At 51.3% G+C, this 22,462-nt stretch overlaps 1 protein-coding gene and 1 long non-coding RNA gene across 2 annotated transcripts in view; one reads left to right on the forward strand and one right to left on the reverse strand.

Annotated features, from left to right (window-relative positions):
* LOC309352911 overlaps nucleotides 1–22,462 on the forward strand; it is a 75,708-nt gene that overhangs the window by 34,489 nt on the left and 18,757 nt on the right. The gene's annotated exons all lie outside the window — the stretch shown is intronic.
* On the reverse strand, nucleotides 884–16,868 carry LOC309352308 (uncharacterized protein; the record flags this gene model as incomplete). Its single annotated transcript, XM_081880668.1, has 5 exons — nucleotides 16,703–16,868; nucleotides 14,577–14,628; nucleotides 3,115–11,905; nucleotides 2,625–3,031; nucleotides 884–945 (listed from the first exon to the last, which is right to left on the reverse strand). Exons 1-5 carry the CDS (start codon nucleotides 16,865–16,867, stop codon nucleotides 884–886), a joined length of 9,477 nt encoding a protein of 3,158 aa, XP_081736794.1. The 5' UTR covers nucleotide 16,868.

Below are 22,462 nucleotides of genomic sequence, written 5' to 3' on the forward strand. Positions count from 1 at the left end.
TATTAATGGTGCTGGGAATTATAGCTTTGTGAGGGGGTAAATGACATTGGACTGGATGACCCCTGGGATCTCTTCCAACTTTATAATTCTGTGTAAATTCATATGAATGCCTTCACTTCTTTCTCACCTTGTGCCTTGGAAAAACTGGAAACTTGGTGTGATTTTCAACTCTTGATTAGTTAAAAGATACGCAGGTTTAGTTAGATCATCAGCATTAGACGTGAGTAATCTTCCATCTATTTTGGCATTCTAATTATCCTGTCATGATGCTGTGATTTATGATGCCACTCTCTTTAAGATGATATTTAAGTGCTTCATTTATGCCAGTTAATGCTTCATTGTTTTAATGTTTATCCTGCTCTTTAAAGAAAAAGAAAAATTCAGAGCATCTAAAAGTAAAATAGAGGGGGGGGGGAATAAGTAAAGCAAACAAGAAGGATGAGCCACTTCTGGATTTTTGTGGGGCAAAGGATCCTGGGAAACAGCAGCCCAGACCTCTGATGGGACCCCAACTAGGAACAGAACGGAAATTCCGTTTGGTTCTCATTTAAAGGCAAACCTCCCTAACTCTCTTTCCAAAATAATACAAAAACCGGAACATAGAACCTCCCTTTAAAATGTGCATGGTTTCTCCATCTAAGCAATGTGTTCAGAAATGCATGTATGGGGGGCGGAGGGGAGAGCCTATGAATCCATACAAGTGAAAACAGCAGGGGAAAATGTGTTACTGGGAGAAATTGCTTTGTAAAAATGTATGTATTAGGTAACATCACATAGAAACATATATAATGAGAAATTCACACTAAAATGCTGATGAATTTTCATGAGAAAAATAAATTTTTCATGAGCCTTTAAAATAATAAAAAAGCCACAAACTGATGATTTAGTTGTAATTCCTGTAGGGCAAAGAGTTGGGCTCGATGAGTCCCTTCCAGCTCTGCAATTCTAGGATATTGAAATGCGGAGAAAGGTGAGACAGATTTGCCCCTCTTTAATCCGCAGCTGGGGGAATCCCAGTTGCAGGAAAACGCAAGCAGGGAGAGTTCTGCTCTTGTCTTCGAATCCTGCTTCCTGGTTCCCCAGAAGAGGCATCTGGCTGGCCCCTGCTTATGTTCAAAACTCACCTCCCGTTTGAAAAGCACTAAAACAGAAAATGGAGGGATGCAATGGCTGTTTCTGTACAGTGGTACCTCTGGTTGCGAATGGGATCCGTTCCGGAGCCCCGTTTGCAACATGAGCAGAACACAACCTGCATCTGCGCGTGTGTGGGCCACAATTTGCCACTTCTGAGCATGCGCGTGATGTCATTTTGAGCATCTGTGCATGTGCGAGCGGCAAAACCCGGAAGTAAATCTTTCTTGTACTTCCGGGTTGCAGCAGGACGCAACCTGAAAAGATTTAACCTGAAGCAAACGTAACAAGAGGCATGACTGTACATGCAATTTATTGGTAGATGGGAGAGAAAACAACTGGACTCAGGCTCTGGGTACAATATGTGTGTATTTGAGAAAGAGGTGGGGTGAGGAAGGGAGGGAGAGAAAATTTCACACCCAACTTTCACATTTAGAAAGATATTTGGCATCGCAGACACTATTGCTGAATTTCCCCAAACAGATTAGACTGGTTTTGTATTAAGGTGGGGTTCCACCACATGTCAGATCAGATATCTTTAAAAACAAAAACAAAAAAAAAACACCTGAACATATCTAGAAAGCCCATGCTCATATTTATAGTCCTCTAGGTTTGAGAGAGAGTTGGGTAGTCGGCCAGTACCGAAAACTTGCCTGTCACCTGCTAACTGCCTGAGATGCTCTGACATCACAGAATGTTCACCAACATTCTGGGTTCTGTCGGCAGCAAGACTTGCAAAAGAGGCTTAGAGGAGGACCCAGGAGGCAGAGGAAGAAATGGGAGGAGAGACATGACAGAAAGCAGCAACAACAACAGTCTGAGGGAGAACAAGGGATGTTGGGCAGAAGGCTCAATGCTCAGGGAAGAGGGAGGCAGAAGGGCAACAGAGGAAGGAGGCCTTTACCACTGGGAAACTTGATCAAGAACGGGACCTTGTAGGGGTTCGACTGGATGACTCTTGGGGTCCCTTCCAACTCTACAACTCTATGATTCTTTGCATATCTGGTTAATGTAACAGAAAGATCCCTCTGAAAATTCCAGCCAAGGAAGAGCATCTTAACAAAAGCAGAGGTTTTTTTATTTTCTTACAAATAAAACAAAACACAGACTATTATTTACAAACCAACAAAATAATAAAAAACTAAAACCTATACACGATTCTCCTCCTCGCTGTCTGTTGAGCTCCAGAACGCCCTGCGTCTCAAAAGAATCTTCTCCTTTAGGTTGCGGAAGGGATCTTCGGAGGCTGCCCCGCTCTGCCTGCCCACGTGTCTTGTGAAAGCAGAGCCCCGGGGGTGGTGGCTCCTCCCAGGAACACCAGCACAAGACACTTCTGGAGCTGCGTGCCCACTTGCCCCTGTGGCGTGGCAGTCCTCATGCCGCGGTTCCAAAACGCCACTTTGGAAAAAGGCCCTGCTCTTCGGCTGCCCCCTTAACGCAGCTCCCATTTGCCCACTGGGCACACCCACAAAACTTTGCTGTGCAAATCTCACTCGGATAATGGATCTCTGGTGCAGCCTCCCCCCTTTCCCTGGGGGTGTCCCCACTTGGAGGCCTAGAGGTTGCTCTCTCCCCGCCTCGCTGCCTGAGGCACTGCCCAATGGCCTCTCGGTCCCCCTGGTGCTGAGCCTCGTTTTCCTGCTGCTGGATGCCCCTTTCCTGCCCCCAGCTCCCCTCCTGGACAGCCTTCCTGGGCTGGGAGTTTTCTGCCTTCTCCCCTCTCTGCCCCCACAAGACCTCACACCCGAAGCCTTGCTCCTGCTCCTGGTCGAGGCCAATGCACTGTCCGGCCCCGTGGACCTCTCTCTGCTGTGGCTCGTTCTGGAGGGCCTCCCCAGAAAATGTGGGTTGGAGGCTGAGCTTGCGGAAAGGCCAGGTCTGTTCTGGGATCTCGTGTTCTCTGCCGGAGACGGGCGTGCTTCTGAAACGCTGGTTCTGCGGGCCTCCTTGTCACTCAGAACCACAGAACAGGCTCCCGTTTGCCTCTTTGAGACTCCTCCTTTCACAGCAGGATCAGCACCCCTGTGAGGCTCAATCCTGAACCCCTCAGTCTTGCCCACTTCTTCCTCCAGGCAGCTGGCAGTGGGGGCGCCTGGCTGGATGCCCCCACTCCAGGATACTCTCCGCCTTTCCTGGCTTTGCAACCAGATGTGCAGCCCGTGCTTCAGGTTCAGTTTCCCCTCCAGGATGGCAGAGATGATGAACAAGCGCTTTTCCGCATCCTCGGCAGGAGAGGCCGTTTCTCTCTGAGGTCTCCTGACAGCCTCAGCCGCTTTGGGGCAGGATCCTGCCCCAGGCCTCTCCCCCACATTCTGATCATCATCAGCGCAGGGCTCCTGTCTTGCCAGGCTCTCTCTGCTGTGGATGGCTTTGCTGCCCCGGTGCCGGACCCTCTCCCTCTTCCGTTCTGTGCTGAAGGGCGACTGGTCCTCTGCTGGTAGGGGGCACGGTGTTGGTGGGTGGTCAGGTGGTGTCTTCAGAAAAATGCCTTCAGAGGCTGAGATGCTGCTGGCTTCAGGCATCCTCTCTACACCTGTCTCTTCTGCATCTGAGTGAAACCAGTCGGACGGAGGGGCTGGAAATTCTTCACCAGTACCCAGAAAACATCCAGATGAGAGATGCTGGTTGGAGCCTCCTGAGGCTTCGGAGCCCTCACATGAAGCCTTCCTGCTTCCTTCAGCAGCTGGGAGAAAAGCGTGGTGCTGCTGCTGCTGCTGCTGCTCCAGAGATCTCCCACTTACGCAAAGGGGTAGAGAAGGAGGTTTCAGGCCTGTGCCGACTCCCCCTCTCTGCCCATCAGCCCAGCCCCTTGGCTCTGTGGGTGCAAACAGGGTTCTGTGGTCCTCCTGGGTCTGGAAGGTTGGCCCCACCCTACTTGCTGCAGACAGCCCAAGGCTGGCCTTTTCCCCATGGATCTGGCCCCTCAGTCTCTCCTGGCATTCTTTGTCCAGCCTGGGCACCATGGCCTCGTAGGTGGACTGTGGGGAGATGGCATGGGACAGGTGCACAAAGGACCCCAGAGTTCTCTGGGAGATGGGGGCCCCATGCAGGCCACTGGCTGCTCCTTCAGAAGACTTGCAGGGGCCCTCCTGCTCTGGGAGGTTAATATCCACCCTGCTTTCCGCAAAGGACAAACTGGGTTCTTCCTGGGTTTTGTTTCTTTCTGGAGAGGGGCAGGAGCTGCTTCCTGCACCCTTGGCCATGGCGGGGGCCTCTTCCTGCTGCTGCCAACCTTGATGTGCATCCGTCCCATAGGGGAACGTCCTGTTTTTCTGATAAGTGGTGGTGTGGCCCATGCAGGTAGAGCGGGTAGCAATTTCTGGGGATGGAGATGATGGCGTTGGTTCTACTGGATGCTGGCGGTTCTGCATCATTCTCCGGAGGCTGAGGTCCAGCCACTCTGAAATCTTCTCTTTATCCCAAAGCAATGTTTCGATGCAACTTTCCAGGGCTGATTCAACACCGCTGTCCAGGGAGCTGCGTTCCAAAGAGTTGATAAGTTGGTTGCCGCTAGGCCTGGCATCCTGCTTGTAGTCCTTAGGCTGAGCCGACGGAGGGGAAGGGGGCAGGATCCCACACTCCTCCTGTGGCTCTCGAAAGGTTCCTGGGTCCTGCAAAGACATGCCCAGAATGAATGCCCTTCCTTTGGAACATGGACTCCTTGATAAACTCCCTCCAGATTTCCTCTCCTGACCACTGCCTCCCAGTGAGGTCACTGCGGAGAGATGGTGTTTTGGGGAAACAGAGGGAGAGGCTACCCAAGAAGTAATTCTCCCACCGTGTCCCACTTGAAGCCGCAGTTCGGTCCGGTGGCCCTGTGGCTTCTTCTGCAAGCCTGAGCGGGATCCCACTTTCCCTTCCTCCACAGATCGGTCTCCAAAGACCCTGAGTGGTTTATAGTAGCTGTGAAGTCTGGGCTGGGAATGGTGAAGGAACAGCTTCAGCGAGTCCTGGATCTGCTCAGAAACACGCCATCTGCAGGCCACTGCCAGTCTTCCAGGGTGGGTGGCCACACACAGCTTAGCACCCTGCCATGTGCTCTGGCCACAGACCTGGGCTCCTCCTGGAGCCTGGGGGGGACTCTCCGCCTTGACGCTTGTTCCCTCTCTGAGCTGCGGCCTCTCATGGGCTCCTCTTGTTCCTTCTCCTCCCTTTGGGGCCAGAGCTTGTGGCTGCTCACCAGTGGCTCCTGGTGCCTTTTCTGCTAAAGGCCTTTCCCCATCTGCATGTCTTTCTTCTTCGGAAGATGGACACTCCCTGGGGACGTTCCCTTCCTCAGCAGCCTCCAAACTCATATCAGTGGTGCTGCTTTTTTCCTCCATGGCCTCTGGGCTTCCACCTGCAGCAGCTACTTCTTCTGCCCCCTCTTGGCTCCCAGGAGGAACTCTGTTGTCTCCCTCTTCTCCAGCATGTCCAGTCTCACCAACACGACCCATCATTTCCTCCTCCTCCTCCTCCTCCTCCTCCTCCTCCTCCTGGGCGTGGACCATGGCTGTGACCCCCTGACTCTCTCCAGCCACACTCATTTCATCTTCTGCTGCTGGAGGGCTTTTGCAAGGGGCATCTGCAGACTGTGGGCTCTGTGTCTCAGGTGTGCTCATTTCCCCTTCCTTTGACCTTGGAGTCCACTCTGCCACAACTCCTTCTACAGCCAGTGGGATCTCATAAACCACACTCCCATTCCCTGCATCCTGTGGGCTTTCACCACCAACACCCTTTGTGGCCTCTGGCATCTCACTAGCAACATTATCTCGCGGTTCTGGTCCAAGAAGGCTTTCTGTTTCTGTGGCTGCTGGTCTCTCACTAGTAACCATGGTCATTTCTTCAGAAGTGGCTTGTGGGATCTCCTCTGTGATCTCTGCTTCCTCTGTGGGCTGTGGGCTCTCAGAAGCAAAGTCCTCTGTGGGCTGTGGGCTACCACTGCTTCTTTCCTCTGTCACTTGTTTGGTTTGGTTTGCTCTGAATTCTCCACTAGCCTGTGTCATTTCATGAGGAGTGCTTATTGCTTCTGTAGCATTTGGGTTCTTGCCAAGCCATTCTTCCAGCTGTGGGCTCTGGGCATCAATCTTTTCTTCCTTTGTGGCCTCCTGTGGGCTCTCTGCAGCTATGCCCTCATTCTCTATGGCTCGTGATATCCCACCACTCACTTCCTCCCTGCCCTGCCATTGGTCATCCGTGATGTCTGCTTCACTAGGAGAAGGCAGGTTCCCATCAGAGATGTTCATTTCCTTGTTCCTCTCTGTAGCCATGCTTCTATCACCAACAAGACCCCCAAAATGACAGCGCTGAACAGCCAACTCAAGCCGGGCGATATCTTCTGTGGGCATAATAGTCATGGTGATGCCACGAGGCCACAGGGCCCCTTGGCCAGCAAGGATCAGCTTGGGAAGGGGTTGTCCTAAAAGGCGGTGTGCAGGTAGCTCAGAGACCCCAGCAGCAGCAGCAGCAGCAGCAGCTGGGGAAACCCCAAACTGGAGTTCCATATGTTTCTTAGCTAGGTGAAACCACATTGCCCTCAAGCTCTTGGACTCCAGTGTGGGGAGTGGATGAGCTGCATTTTGTGTGGGGCTGGCCACTCCTCTTCTTCTGCAGACGTCCTGCTCTGTGCCCACAGCCCACCGTACTGGAGCACTCCCAGAGCTGGGCCAGATCTCATCCAGACAAGACCTTGGACCTTCTCCTACTGGCACATCAGCCGATGACAGCAACTTAAGGGACTGGGCCACCCTCCTGGGCAACCCCCATTGGTGTTGGAGATTCCTCTTACGCATGTGAAACTCTAAGCGGCTGCAGATTTCTTGAGGTAGGAAAACTGGCTCTTGTTGAACGATGTGAATCTGAACCACCTTGGTTCTTTGGGGGGTGGGCAGGAGGGGAAAGTCTCCTACAAAGGCCCTCAGTGATTTTTGGACAAGTCCCGGGAAGCACCATGCATGGTGGAGCTTCTTCTTCATGACATGAACTTCCAAGGCTTCTCTTTCCCTGTCCAGAAGGAACAGTGTTTGTGCCTCCTTGAACTCAATGACGGGCCGTTTCTTAGCTCCCAGGGGCTCAGTGAATGGCCTGGGCACCATCCTGCTCAGATATTCCATGTCGTCTGTCCCCACACCTCCCCACAGGGATGCCAGATGCCTGCCCTGAACAGCCAGGTCCACTTGCTTGACGTCACCCATGGGGAAGTGGGGCAAAGACGAGCAACGAGGCTGGTGCAGCATGAAGCCAGGCGGGATCGCCTTGGGGAGGGGTGGCCTGGGGGAGAGGTGCGCCCATGCCCAAGGGAGGCTGGTAAAATCTGGGGAGTCCTTCAGCTTCACCTCCAGGTTCTTCTTCGCCAAGTGGAGCTGCAACTCGTCCGTGACTTGACCTTGCCATAGTGTGTTCCAGCCCATTCCAGTCCTGACTTCTGACAGTTCAGGAACCATCCCACAGTCAGGACAGTGGAGGTGGTCTTTCCTGTACCCAGCCCTTGCCAGGCCAAAGGTACTGCTCCCAAACTCAGGGCGAAGTTGCCTGATAGACTCCAGAACCCTCCTGGGCAGCCTCCACCGTCGCTGGATCTCCAGCCTCTGAATGTGGAATTCTAAGCCCCTGAAGACATTTCGCGGAAGGAGCAAGGATGGCTCCTGCCAAAGAACATGGATGTGGACTTCAGACTTTTGGGGGCTGGGAGGTGGGGGAGCCCTTTGCATGAAGCCCACCAGAGATTTCTGGATGAGGCCTGGGAGACCCCACTGATGCTGGATCCTCTTTGTTCGAATGTGCAGCTCTAAGTTCTCTCTGACCTGGGCTTCAAGGAATGGCGTCGGCTCCTCTAAGAACTCCACATCCATGTCTCTCGGGGGCCTGGAGGGCAGCTTGGGCTTCAGGGCACCCACAGTCACTACGTAGCTTCTGTCCAGCCCCCAAAGGGATGCCAAGTGATTGCGTAGGATGACCAACTCCATCTGATCCACCTCCGCTGGCTTTATAAATGGCAGGAACCTGCTGCGTGGTTGTGGGGTCCAGTGGCCTTGGGAGGCTGGCTTGAGAAGGGGTGGCCTCCAAGACACCGGCGCGCCTTGGCAAGGCTCTCTTACAATATGTGGGGAAAACTCCACACACTTCTTAGGAAAGGGGAGCTGCATCTTCTCCCAGACCTTTGGTCCAGATGCGTTGAGGAGCTGAGTCGTTGGTGGAAGAGAGCCAGCCCTTCTCCTTCCAGCCCCCTGAACTTCCAACTCTTCCCCGACCCAAGACGCTGTCACTTTCCTCCGGCTTCTGCCTAGTGGTGGAAGACGAGGCCTCGGGGCTTCCTCTCCCAGGACTGCTGTCTCAGGCCATAGACCCAATGATCTCAGGGACTGAAGGACCCTCCTGGGCAAGCCCCATTGCTGGTGGAGCTTCCTTTTTTGGATATGCTTCTCCAGACAGTCACAAACACCAGCTGGAAGGAATGGCAGCCCCTGTTGCCTTATCTGAAGGTCCACCATTGCCATGTGTGGGGTCTGCGGTGAATGAGCCCCACCTGAAAAGCCTGCCAGAGACCTCTGGACAAGGCCAGGGAGGCCCCATTCATGCTGGATCACCTTCTTGTTGACGTGCAGCTCCAAGGCCTCTCGGTCCAGGACTGAAAGAAACAGTGTCTCGGATTCCACAAACACGGGTGCTCTTTTGGGCCCGGGAGGCTGCAAGGACGGCCTGGACACCACCCCGCCCAGAGCTTCTACATAGTGGGTGCCCAGTCCCCAGAGGGACATTAAGTGGTTGCGCTGTATGGCCAGTTCAATTTGGCCTATGTCTTCTGGCCTCTGGGAGGGCAGGAAGTGGCTGCGGGCCTGGGGGGGCTTCTGGCTGGGCAGGATGAGCTTGGGGAGGGGCTGCCTCACTGAGGGGGACGTGCTTTGTCCAGAAGGCCTGGTCAAGGCAGGCAGGAGCCCCAGCTGGGCCGCCACACACTTCTTGCCTAGGTGGAACGTCACCTTCCCTGTGTCTCTAGCAGGCAGAGGGGGCCTAAGATGACCCCATGGGGAGGAAGCCACCACCACCCTCATTTTCCTGGACCTCTGGTCTGTGCCTCCCCCAACCCCAACCTCCGGGTAAAACGTCCTGAGAGATTCAAGGACCCTCCTGGGCAAGCACCATCGCTGGAGCAAGACTCTCTTCCGCACGTTCCTCTCCAGCTCTTGCAGGGTGGCATTGCTGAGGAAGGGGACCTTGTCAGCCAGGAGGACGGTCACCTCCACATGCCCACGTGCCCGCAAATGGGGGGCATCTGGGCAAAGGGAGTGGAGGGATCTCTTGACAAGGCCTGGCAGCTCCCAAAAGTGCTGCAGCTTCTTCTCCCTCACGTGCCACTCGAGATCCTCCCGGGTTCCTTGACTGAGGAACGGAGTGTCCACTGAGGCAAAGTCAAGCATGGCGCCCTTGCTGGATGAGGGAGGAGAGGGGGCCTGAGCTGAGGCCTTCTGGAGCTGGAGAGAGAGGGGCTTTCCACAGAGTGTAGGCAGTCCCCACTGGCGGGACAAGTCTTTATGGGTGACGTGGAGCTCCCAGCGGTCCAGGACGGCCTGCTCCACAAAGGGAAGCTCTTGGGATTGTGGTCGCTGGGCGAGTCTCAACCCAGGCAGTTCAGGCCTCCTGAGATGGCCATCAGGGGCCTGAGACAAATGCTGTGCAGGGTCAAACAGCTTCAGTTGAATTTCCAGAACCCTTTTGGCCACGTATCTCTGGAGTGCTGAGTTTGGAGGGTGCTCTGGACTTGGTGCCTCTGTAAGCGGTGGCTGTCTCAATCCCCTTTCCCCTCGCATGGACTCTGAGGCCTTCTCAGAACCCCTGGGTGTCTCTGTAGGCAGAGGGGAGCACGGTCCGACTGTGTGCTGCTGAGATGCCGTCACCCGCTTGGGAAGGCCCCGCTGCCTCTCTGGGATCTTGCTCCTGGTGTGGCCGTCCATCTGCCTCGTGGTCTCCAGAGTGATGGAGGTGGGCAGGGAGCTGTCAGGGAGGACCTCCCCTTCCACTCGCAAGGACAGCATGGGGAACAAGCAGGGCTCTTGTAGTGGAGGTGGGACAAACTGCTGCAAGGACCACTGCACCAGGCTGGGCTGGTCCTCCTGGGGCTCAGCCTTCTTCCTGGCGAGGTGGGATTCCAGCTGCTGCTGTGCACAGTGGGGCAGAAAGGGCTCTTCCACATGCCCAAATTCAGTGGTGGGATGCCTCTGAGGTGGTGTGGTTGCCAGCTCCAAAGCACTGGGCACCTTCTGGGTATAGGACTGGAGGTATTTGCTCCTGATGTTCACATCCACACAATACGCCTTCCTCCAGAGACCCAGGCTTGGCCCACAGCGCGGCTGAGGGTGGCTCCTTTGCCTTGGGATCAGCTTGGGGAGGGGTAGTTTCCTCACACCTGGGGAGGCCATTTCCGAGAAATCCCCCATGTGTTCAGAAAATGCCTCCAGCCCATTCTCGAACAACTTCTTCATGGCATCAGCTTGGGGGTCAGTTAGGGAATATAGGGCAGATTGGAGGGTGCCACCCCCAGCTGTGGAGATGAGGTGGGGAGCTTGCTGGTGTGGTTCTTCTGCCCTCGAGTGCTTGACTCCTCCTAGGCCTTCCTCTTCCGTGGATGTAGAGGAGATCTTGTCTACCATGTGATGAGAGACAGTCTTCCTGTGCCAGAAGGTCCTCTGGGCTCCCCTTGGTTGCCCCTGATGCCTGCGGAAAGTCACTCTCTTCATGTGCTGTTCCAGCCTCTTACTGCTGGCCACAGCCACGAAGGGGAGATCCTGAGGCCTTGTCACTGCATCCGCCTTCCTCTTTGTGGACCCCAGAAATGTGGGGTCTGGGGCAGGAGGCAAAGAGGTCTTGAGGAGGCTCAAGGGCAGCCCCAGGTCGTGCTGAAGCCTCTTCACAACCAAGTGCAACTCCAAGGTCATGCGTGCCACATTGGACATGAAAGGAGTGTCCACAGAAGCAAATTTGCGCCTCTGATGCTTGTGAGACCCAGGTGAGGCCTTCAGGGGCCAAGAATGACTGTACCTTCTTCGTTGAGGAAGAAAATGCCCACCCTGACCATCCTCTTCCTCGCTCTCGGAAGAGGCATTGCCCTCACTCGGAGAGGAGGTTTCATATTTTTCCTGCTTAGGAAGGGGGGCTTCATGCAGCCCCCAAAACCTGCCCCTGTCTTGGCTACGGACGGGTGAGGAGGACAGGCTGGAAGAGGAGCTGGTGGAAGACGGCTCAGGTGGTCTAGAAGAGGTCCTGGGGTGGTCTTCTTGGTCTCCCAACTCTTTGTTGTCATCAGAACTGCCAGGGCCTGTTTTGCACCAAGGGGCAGCCGGGCTGTGGGGCTGGGAGTGTGGAGGGCCTGGCCATAGGGCTGACGAGCTGGGGCCCTGGAAATGAAGGCTGCTTGCAGGGTGGCGGGGATGCAAACAGGGCGGCTCCTCCTGCTGCTGCTCCTTGCGGCTGTGAGGGTGCTGCCCCTTCCAAGGCAAGGGGGCTGCTTCCAGGCCCGGACTGAGGTCCCCAGGGTTAGGGGCAGGGTGGCTTCTGCTCCCCGGAAAGGTAGCACTTCCCCCCAGGACAGGAATGGCTGGCAGGCTGGAGCGCTCTATGCAAGAGGAGGTGGGCAACGCCGCCAGGTGGCTTCGCTGGGCCAGCCGCTCGGCCTCCGTAGCGGTGCAGGCGCACAAGGGACAGGCTGTGTTGTCGCACAGCAACCTGCGGATGGAGATGCTGGGGCTGGTCCTGTCCAGCAGCTGCCAAGTCACCATTTCTCTCTCCCAGACTCTGGGGCCTGCAAGGAGACAGGGAGGCACCACTCAGCTTTCCTCCAGACCCAGAGCCCCTTTCCTGCCATATACATGCACACCGGCCATTCCTCTCAGGTGTATTTTCATCCCTCCCATTGCAAAGATCACCAGATCATGTTTGTTTTACTTTCTGTATCAGAGAAAGGAGGGAGCAGGAACCACTCTTCCAGACTTCCCTCCCTAGCACTGTGCTGGTTTTTCGTTGATCTGTCTAGAGACTAAGTGGCAGCATGAGAGAGAGCGGACTCTCTCGTGCATGTCTGTTATGTTCTTTTCTTTTGTTTAATCAGTACAGTGGTACCTTGGGTTAAGAACTTAATTCGTTCCAGAGGTCCATTCTTAACCTGAAACTGTTCTTAACCTGAAGCACCACTTTAGCTAATGGGGTCTCCTGCTGCCGCTGCACCACCAGAGGACGATTTCTGTTCTCATCCTGAAGCAAAGTTCTTAACCCGAGGTAATATTTCTGGGTTAGTGGAGTCTGTAACCTGAAGCGTATGTAACCTGAAGCATATGTAACCCAAGGTACCACTGTAGTAATAAAATTAGGTATGCAACAAAACCTCCACTGTTTCGCTTCCATTACTCTGCTACTATTGAGGTGCCCACAACAGCAACTGTGATTCCACTGCACCAGGACCTGTTCTAGAGGAACGCTGTGCTCTGCTGTTTCTGCGTTCCTGTGATCGGAGGATCAGTGAAGGTGTTCCGGACACCCAGCCCATGCAGGCACTGAATGCACCGGCTCTAAAGGGTGTACGGACAATTCCTGCATTGCAGGGGGTTAGCTTAGATGACCCCTGGGTCTGCAGTTCTGCAGTTCTACAGACCTGCCACACCTAGGCTGTGTTTTCAGTGCCAAGAAACGCTGCTGTGGCATACTGGGAATGCTGAGGGTGGCAGGAGAGGATATATTGTTTATTAATATCCTTCCGAACTTGCACTAGCAAGTTCCTTTATATAGCAGTTACATTCCCCCTTTTTATATGCACAGCAGATAGCTGGTTGCAGGCTCATGTGAGCCTCTCACTATTATACAATTCAGTCTGTCTCAGATAGAATTGTACGTTCCTGGTAAGTTCCCTTGAATCCTTCTTAAAAGAATAAATACACGACAATCTTATTCAAAGTCAATAAAAGAAGTTTAGTTACATCAGTTCACAGTTGGATACCCGAAGGCAGACTTAGTTACAAATATGTACATGTGGAACTACCCCATATGGGGGAATAATCCCAGTGCTTCTGCTAGCTGAGAGCTAACAGAGCAGTCCTAGCTAGAAGCTGGTCAAACGAAGAAGGAAGTCAAAAAGAGAGAGGTGTGCTGTGTGACTCCTCCTTTTGTTACCTGGACAGGTTAGGTCACGCCCACCTTCTAGCACATGCAAAAGGAAGGATGCTCCAGCCAGGGGAACTGGAAGTTTTGACTGGCTGGACCAAACATTCCCTTGCGTGTCTTCTCTAGCATTTCATGGAATGTTGTGCTTGACTGCCTCTCATGGATCACATCTCACACAGACATCACCTCATGAGATACACCAATGCCGCTTCATGCCTCCCAAATGAGGATTCTCCATGCAGCGTCTGGAAAATGCTCCCATCAAAACACAGAGGTCAGCAGCTGCTGCAGCTCCCGGGTGGCTCATGCTAAGCATAAAAAGCACAGGCAGAACACCTGCAACAGGGACTCTCACAGTCCAGCATCATAGAATCATAGAGCTCGAACCCACAACCCTGAGATTAAAGGCCTCACGCTCTACCGACTGAGCTATCCCAAAGGTAATCCCAGAGCGTCCTATTTTGACAGCGGCCAGACAGCTTTAGAAGGGGGCTCAGCAAATTATTGGGCAATAAGGAGATAAATGGCTCCTGGTCACAATGGCCACATTCTGTCTCCAGGATGGCCTTGGTGGCTCAGATGGCTAGAGCGTGGTGCTGATAATGCTAAGGTTGCAGGTTCGATCCCTGTATGGCAGCGGTTCTCAACCTGTAGGTCCCCAGATGTTGTTGGACTACAACTCCCATCATCCCTGAGCTCTGGCCTTGCTAGCTAGGGGTGATGGGAGTTGTAGGGAGTTGTAGTTCAACAACATCTGGGGACCCACAGGTTGAGAACCGCTGCATATTGCTGCATTGCAGGGGGCTGGACTAGATGACACTCAAGGTCCCTTCCAACTCTACAAGCCTATGGATCAGTGACAGTAGTCCTTTCGGTACCAATTGTGGGGCAACACCCAAATGCAGTGATCGTGATTATGACTGGCATGCCATGGGACTTAGCAACAAGATGAGATGCAAACAGCTTAAAACCAAATAAAAGTCAAAGGGGAAAACAGCACACAGAATGGAAGTTATCTAAAGTGCTCATCCAACAGCACAATCAACTTCCTTGTGTACTTCCTGCAAGACACAAGAAGAGCCTTGCAGCTGGATCAGCCCAGATAGGGGGCATCTCATTTTGTTGTCCTAGTGGCCACTCAAGGGAATCCCAGGAGAAGGACCTGAGGGCAGCAGTATTTGGCACGCCTGCCATTCCCAACAACGGGCATCATTCAGAGAGACACTGTTGCGTCTGACAGCGGAGCAGAGCTAGAAGTTCTGGCTGGTCCCTCTGGGTGTACAGATCCCTGGAATGTGGCTCTTGCCTGAATGCCTTACCTTCTCTTTTGTCAACATTTGCCTGGGGCTGGTCTCTGCTTTCCAGAGGATCCTGCCAGGAAGAGAGGAGGCAGCAAAGTTACTCAGGAGGAAGGGGGTGTCCCTGATCTTCCTGCTTTCTGGAGTCACAGGCTCAGGACTCCCCAACCCATGCACTTGAAAGCCATTTACAAATTAAAACCACGATGAAGCTGGGGAAACGACAGAGCCGCTATGCAGAATCAGCCCAGCAATAAAGGTGTTGGGGGAAGGCACTGAGATGGTCAAGGGTCTGGAAACCAAGCCTTATGAGGAGTGGTTGAGGGAGTTGGGTATGTTTAGCCTGGAGAAGAGACTGGGAGGTGGTACAATAGCCAACTTCAAGTATCTGAAGGGTTGTCACAGGGAGGATGGAGCAAGAAATGAGATTCTGACTCAACCTGAGGAAGAACATTCTGATGGTAAGAGCTGTTCAACAGTGGAAATGACTCCCTTGGGAAGCTGTGGATTTTCCTTCCTTGGAGGTTTTAAAGCAGAGGTTGGATGGTCATTTGGCATGGCTGCTTTAGCTGAGATTCCTGCACCGCAGGGGGTTGGACTAGAGGAGCTTTGGGAGACCCTTCCAATACTACTGTTCTGTGAAGACTCTTTCCTGTTTACAAGCTATAGAACATTTTGATCTTTTGTACTCTGCCTGTGCTAGTCCCAGTCCAGCCCTCCATCGAGCCCTGGAGCCTGTTCCCAAGATAGGGGCCTGCCATCTTGCATTATGAAATCATCCACTGGGAAGGTTCTTCATCAATGGCCCGCATCTGGAGTCTGAGCTGATCCCTCTCTTTGGGCAAAAACCCTGTTCTGAGCCTCATCAGACAGGTGTCTTGGGACCAGCAGGCTGTTTGAAGCATAAGGAGGGAAAAGGGAGAGATGGGTGCCTCTTTGAGAGAGCAGGAAGACCACTGGTGGTGAGAAGAGGGTGGTAGAGCTGAAAAAGCAAAGGCCATGGGAAAGGATTTCTCAGAATATGGGGGGGGGGGAGCTTTCAAGGACCAGGACTATGTGCTGGATTCAGAAGTGGACAGAAACCAATGTAGGAACTTATGGAGGAGACTCCCAGGATCAGAGCCATGAGGAGGGAATGGTTTAGATCAACATACATGGATCAAGCTGAAACCACAGAGCATCAGAGAGGATAACACTGGCAAGGGATGCTTGGATCGTGGACCAGAATGCTTGATGAAGGCAAGAGGGAAAGGCCCATATTTCTGTAAATTCATCCAGAGCAAAAGGATGTATCACAATATGCTTGGTGCAGTGAGATGACCCGTTAACAAACTGCTTACACCAAAATGATGTCACCACAGTGCCGTCGCGATGTCATCACCTTGGGACTTCCACACTAGTGGCCAATGACCTTTGAAGTGGAAAGGGCCGTGTGGTGTGAGTCACCTTCAGATGGCCAGACTATCTCACAAACAGGGTCCTTGGTCCTCGCCCTCGGTGGGCCAGCCTTAGAGAGAGGAGCAACTGCAATGTGTTATACATGGGGCTGCCTCTGAAGACGCCTCAGAGACTTCAGCTGCTGCAGAATTCAGCAGCCAGGTTGCTCACAGTCAAGACGCTTTGAGCATATAATGCCAATCCTGGCCCAACTGCACTGGCTGACAATTAGTTTCTGGGCCCAAATCAAATTTTGACCTATAAAGCCTTAAATGGCTCAGGACCACAGTACCCCAAGAACTGCCATTCTCTATATGTACCTACCTGGGCAGTGAGATAGTCACCTGAGGCTCTTCTTTACGTGCCTCCTCCATGGGAGGTCCAGAGGCTGGCAAAGCGCGAAAACAGGCTTTTTATGGGGCAGATTCCCATTTGTGTAATGCTCTCCTGGGGAACCTTACCTGGTGCCTTCATTACATATATTTAGGAGACAGACGAAAGCCTTCCTCTATAACCAGGTCTTTGGCCTTTAACTGCTGTATCTGTGGTGGTTTAGAAGTGGACGGGATGTTTTTAATGCATTTTTTTCTCCTTGATTTTAATGTAACCGTTGGCCGGGGTGTCTGCTTGTTTGCTTGGCTATAAGTTGCTTTGGGTTGCCCCGGACATGATAGAACAAATTCAGCAAATCATAATAATAACTTGCTCACTTCTTGTGCTACGGAGGCCGGAGTCACAGAAGCTTCCCATCCCACGGAAAAAGAGAAGATTCTCCTCCACATGCTGCCAAGTCTGATGCACCTCAGGAAGGAGACACTCTGGATCCTTTTGGTGAGGAAGATGAGGACCAAGTTGAGGATTCTCCATGTGGACATGCCCCACAGACAATGGAAGCATGGTTCTCCCAGACAATGACGCTCCTCCTGCATTGGCTACAGCTGCATTCTAAAGAACATCACAAAGGAGTGGTTCTCGGCTCATTTCTAGAACCAACAATCAAAAAACAACCTTTGGAACACTCCCTAGGTTCTCTCCATCTGGCACCCAGGAGCATCGCATCAGAAGAGCAGAAAAACTGGTCCCCAGGTCAGTGACAAATTTTGCAGAAATGCACACCTCAGGACTCCATGGGCCTGCACTGCTGTGCCAGATGTGAAGTTAGTGACCCACCAGATTGATGTGGGATGTGAAACACAAGAGCAGTCAAGTACAACATTCCTAGAGTGAACATGCTTACACATGGGGAGGAATGTTTGTCCAGCCAGCAGGTCAACTTCCTGTTTCCTTCTGGGCTGGGACAGACTTCCTCTGCATGTGACTAGAGGTGGGCATGGCCTCACCTGTGCAGGTAACGACAAAAGCACAGGGCAGGGCAGCCATCTCTCTTTTACTACATGCATCGAAGAAGCAACATCTGCTTAGCCAAAGATGCTCTCAAAGATGCTCTCAAAGATGCTTCCAGCCAAGAGAGGACAAAGGGACTGTCTTCTTATGGGATAGTTTTCCAAGTGTATGTTACTTTTCTAAGCTAAGTCTGCCTTCTGGAATCCTATTGTGAACAGAATGATGTGTGAGTAAACCTTTTTATACTTAGATAGAAGACTGTGTCTCATCTTATCTTTTATGAGGGAATAAGGGGAAAATACCAGAGTAGTTATTATAGAGGCTTTAGCGAGCCTGAGCAAATGCATCCGCTGCAAGTTTAAAAAGGGGAATGTTACTCTGCTAAATTGTGGAACTTGTTAACACAAGTTGGAAAGGCTATAACCAAACAATATATCCTCTCCTGCATCCCTGAACATTCCCACAATTGATCGAGTGCACTCTTTTGTACAAGTCAAACTGCCCATGACGAGTGTGTTGCAACGGAAATAGTTGCTACCTGGAGGTAACTAGGCTGTGGACAAGTGTCACCCCATTAGCCCCCATCAGTATGGAACTTTGAGATAGGACAGTAATTCCACCACCCGGATCTTTTAGCTCTTACGGCTGGAGAGTCAGGCAATGGAAATGTCTGAGGATGTATTTGATTTGCAAAAGACATTCAATTTCTGGAATAGAAAGTGGCAGAACCCCACTTGGCGTGTACAGCGCGCAGCTAAAACCACTCAGACATCACGTGAGTGAAATATGACATAATGACGCATCCGTTTCCCGTGCTTGGTGTGAGAGGCCTGTCTTTGCATACAGACAACTCCTAAAGAGGGATGTGGTATCAGGGATCAATCTGGTAAGTCACTGTAATAAACAAAAATCTGCCCTCATTCCCGTATGGGGTATCCAAGAGCCCTTATAGAGTCCTTTGTAGGTTCTCCATCAGTCGGAGAAAATAACAGAGGCCAAACAGAGAATATTGAGAAGCAAAGCAGCTAGTAAGCCTGATCTTTATTGAACAGTTGCAACAGGGTGCCCCCCTCACACACAGGAAAGGAGGAGGAACCCAGAATAAAGGTGTGCCCGTCCTTACCTAGACATTTTAAATTGCCCCCCCTGGAGTCCAAGACCACCCCCAGAAACATCATACATGCATCACAGAAGGGGTGTAGCTCAAGACCAGCCCCCAGATACATCATACCTACATCACAGAAAAGGCAGTCTACAACAGAAATCTGAGCGGGTTGTTTACCTCCTGTCTGGCAGGTTACGTGTTAATGCTCACTTGATTGGATACCCTGGGGAACCTGGCCAGTCTTTTGTAATGATAAATACTTAGTTCCTGAGCCACATCACAGGCTCACCCTATCCATACACAGACATACCCTTAAGACAGGATTTGTGAAGGAAAAGACAATGGGGAGGCTTTTCCATTTTCCTTCAACCTTGCAGAGAAAACATTTGGTCAGTTTGGGAGTCAAGATGGTTTCAGGGGTGTTTTCCTGAGCTGCTTCAAACATGTGGTTTATATATTTATGTACGTGTTTGCTTGGTACATTTATGAACATTTATTATATATATAAGCCCTTAAATTTTTTATTTCATCACTACACATTTGGTGCAGCAGTGCAGACCCATGGAGTTCAGAGGTGTGCATTTCTGCAAAATGTGTCACCAACCCTTAATTGTCGGGCACCAACTTTTCTGCTCTTAGGATTCCAGACTGTCATTATTTTCCCATGGCGTACTGGTGAATCAGGCAAGCCTGGAAAAAAGGAGACTAAGAGGAGATATGATAGCCGTCTTCAAATATCTCAAGGGCTGTCACATGGAAGATGGAGAAAGCTTGTTTTCAGGCCCTGAGGCGGATAGCGACTCCCTCAATATTGAAGGGGCCAAAGCCCCTTCCACCCCCTATGGTTGACACAAGCAGGACTTGGGCACAAGAGCACTCTCCCTTCCTCTGGTTTCCAGCAAAGTATTGCACAAAAACCCGGCATCTCCAAAATAACTGACCTTTTTGTGGGAAGGAAGTATCTACCATCCTGCAAACAAATCAGAATGAATGCTCAACAAGCAGGTGATCTGGAAGCCTCCTTTGTGTTCGCATCTGATTTATTGTTATTTTCTTGGAGCAGAATGTGGGGTATTTCTTCAGAATAGTTTTATTTGAGGCTGTTGCAAACAGGTGTTCTGCCAACAGTGTGACGCAGCAGCTAAAAAAGCCAATGCTATTCTGGGCTGCATCAATAGGAGTATAGCATCTAGATCAAGGGAAGTAATAGTGCCACTGTATTCTGCTCTGGTCAGACCTCACCTGGAGTACTGTGTCCAGTTCTGGGCACCACAGTTCAAGAGGACACTGACAAACTGGAATGTGTCCAGAGGAGGGCAACCAAAATGGTCAAAGGCCTGGAAACGATGCCTTATGAGGAACGGCTAAGGGTTCCCAAAGAACCCACAGTTAGCCAGTTTGTGCTCTCCGTGCAAACGCCTATCTGAGAATACCTGCAGTGTGTTCCGTTCCCTTGAGGCCCTCTTCCAAGCTTGTTAGGAGGAATCGGCACATGGGAAACTGAGATGTCCAGCAGTCATGACTCATGGAGGCAATGAATAGCTCGGAATCACCAGCTCAAATATTCCACTGGGATTTGCTTCCAAATAAAACCCTTTTCTGGCATTGCATCTCCTGCCATTGCTGCCTCTTCAGCCTCTAGATGGCAGCAATTGATGCCACAAGGATGCAAGAAGGAGCCTCCTAAGGCCAAGGGCCTGCTGGAGCCTCCATGGGGAGCTGGGAGCAAAACGTGCCATTCAGGAGCACAAAGAAAGCTTTGGCAGTGCTTTGCAATGCGGACAGACCTTCCAAGGACCCCTATTTTCCAGGGACAGTCCTGATTTGATCCTAGAATGTCCTGCTTTTCCATCATGGTGGGTGGCCAGTGATAGCCCTCCCTTCTCCATGAATTTGTCTAATCCATGGGTAGGCAAACTAAGGCCCAGGGGCTGGATCCGGCCCAATCGCCTTCTAAATCCGGCCTGCGGACTGTCCGGGAATCAGCCTGTTTTTACATGAGTAGAATGTGTCCTTTTATTTAAAATGCATCTCTGGTTATTTGTGGGACATAAGAATTCGTTCATTATTCCCCCCCCCCAAAAAAAAAGAAAATATAGTCTGGCCTACCACAAGGTCTGAGGGACAATGGACCAGCCCCCTGCTGAAAAAACTTGCTGACCCCTGGGACTCTAAACCTCTTTTAAAGCCACCCAAGTTGGTGGAGCAATGACAAACCTAGACAGCATCTTAAAAAGCAGAGACATCACCTTGCCGACAAAGGTCCGTATTGTTAAAGCTCTGGTTTTCCCAGTAGTGATGTATGGAAGTGAGAGCTGGACCATCAAGAAGGCTGATCGCCAAAGAACTGATGCTTTTGAATTCTGGTGCTGGAGGAGACTCTTGAGAGTCCCATGGACTGCAAGAAGATCAAACCGATCCATTCTGAAGGAAATCAGTCCTGAGTGCTCACTGGAAGGACAGATCCTGAAGCTGAGGCTCTAAGACTTTGGCCCCCTCATGAGAAGAGAAGACTCCCTGGAAAAGACCCTGATTTTGGGAAAGATGGAGGGCATAAGGAGAAGGGGACGACAGAGGACGAGATGGTGGGATAGTGTTCTCAGAGGTACCAGCCTGAGTTTGACCAAACTGTGGGAGGCAGTGGAAGACAGGAGTGCCTGACGTGCTCTGGTCCAGGGGGTCATGAAGAGGCAGACATGACTAAACAACTAAACAACAACAACAACAAGTTGGTGGACCTCACTGCCTCATGTGAGAGCGAGTGCCACAGGTTAATTCCTGCAAATGAGGAGCCAGCAAAGCTGTCGGTTCTTTTGACTGATCTTGCCACTTCATAGCAACATGGAATTGCAGAGTTGGAAGGGACCATGAGGCAATCATCTACCCCTTCCTACGTGGGAATAATTCCCCCAAAGTGGGCTCAAACCCAAGACCCTAAAGACCCTCCTGTTGCACCTACTGAACAACAAACAACCATCCAAACTTCTCCTCTACCCTTTAATCAGCCTCCGAGGTCTTATAAAGCCCTACCAGAGAAATTTCTAACTCACCTGCATGTGCCCTTGCCCAATGCTTACCAGGTTCTGGAGGCCGATATTATTTTGCTGAAGAGTTGGTGGTGATGGAGGGTGGGGAGACTAGTGTGTTGCCTCTTTGTTTCATTTGCTAGTTTCTTTGTCCTCCCACCATAGAGGTAGATTGGGCCTCAGAACCTAAATAATAAATCAGAAAGGTCTTTAATTTCTAGGATTCTGAAGCTATGCAAGAATGGCTCTTTTTCTCATCAGACGTCCAATTTCCCCGTTTGCTTTTCTTCGATTATTTTGGACATCCCAGGAATAGGCATATTTCAGTGCTTTGTACTTTTATGCGCTTTGCTTTGTAGATCTTGGGGAAAGAAGTGATTGAAAATATTTTGCTTTTGATCAAATGTTGCAATTGTTTTCCAGATTTTGAAAAATACCTTCTTTGCACTACTGCGTCCATGCCAAGTGACACTCGTTCTTGCATTAGGGTGTCTATGGATTTAACCTCTCTATGCCCACCATGCTTAAAAGCTCTTTTGCATGCGCTGCACTGGCCTTTGGGGCTCTTATATATCTGAGGACGCCCCTCAGATTTTCTCCCACTGGTGACTGCTCTGTGTCTTTCTTAAAGTGACAGATCCCATTTGCAACCCCTGTGATCATGACGACTTAGAGCCTGCAAAGTGCCACGTCTGGGCAAGGTAAGGCATCGTATTTCCTGCTACATACAAAAAAATAATACTGAGAAAATGCTGCATTTATACAGCATGAATACAACCTTGAGAGAAAGTTTCTGATCTGCAAGAAAGCAACACTGATCTGGCAAAAAGCCCTAAATTATGCATTAGAATTTTGGGGTTGAATTTTGCTACTTGACATGCTTTTTAAAGCTCAGATTTTAATAATTTAATACTGCTTCCATATTATGCTATGTTAATTGGGGGAGGGGGTTGTTTTAATCCTTCTTTGTATGGAAAATATAATTTACAGAGTTG

Source organism: Podarcis erhardii (assembly GCF_964252035.2).
Source record: "Podarcis erhardii genome assembly, chromosome: 11".
NCBI lineage: Eukaryota > Metazoa > Chordata > Lepidosauria > Squamata > Lacertidae > Podarcis > Podarcis erhardii.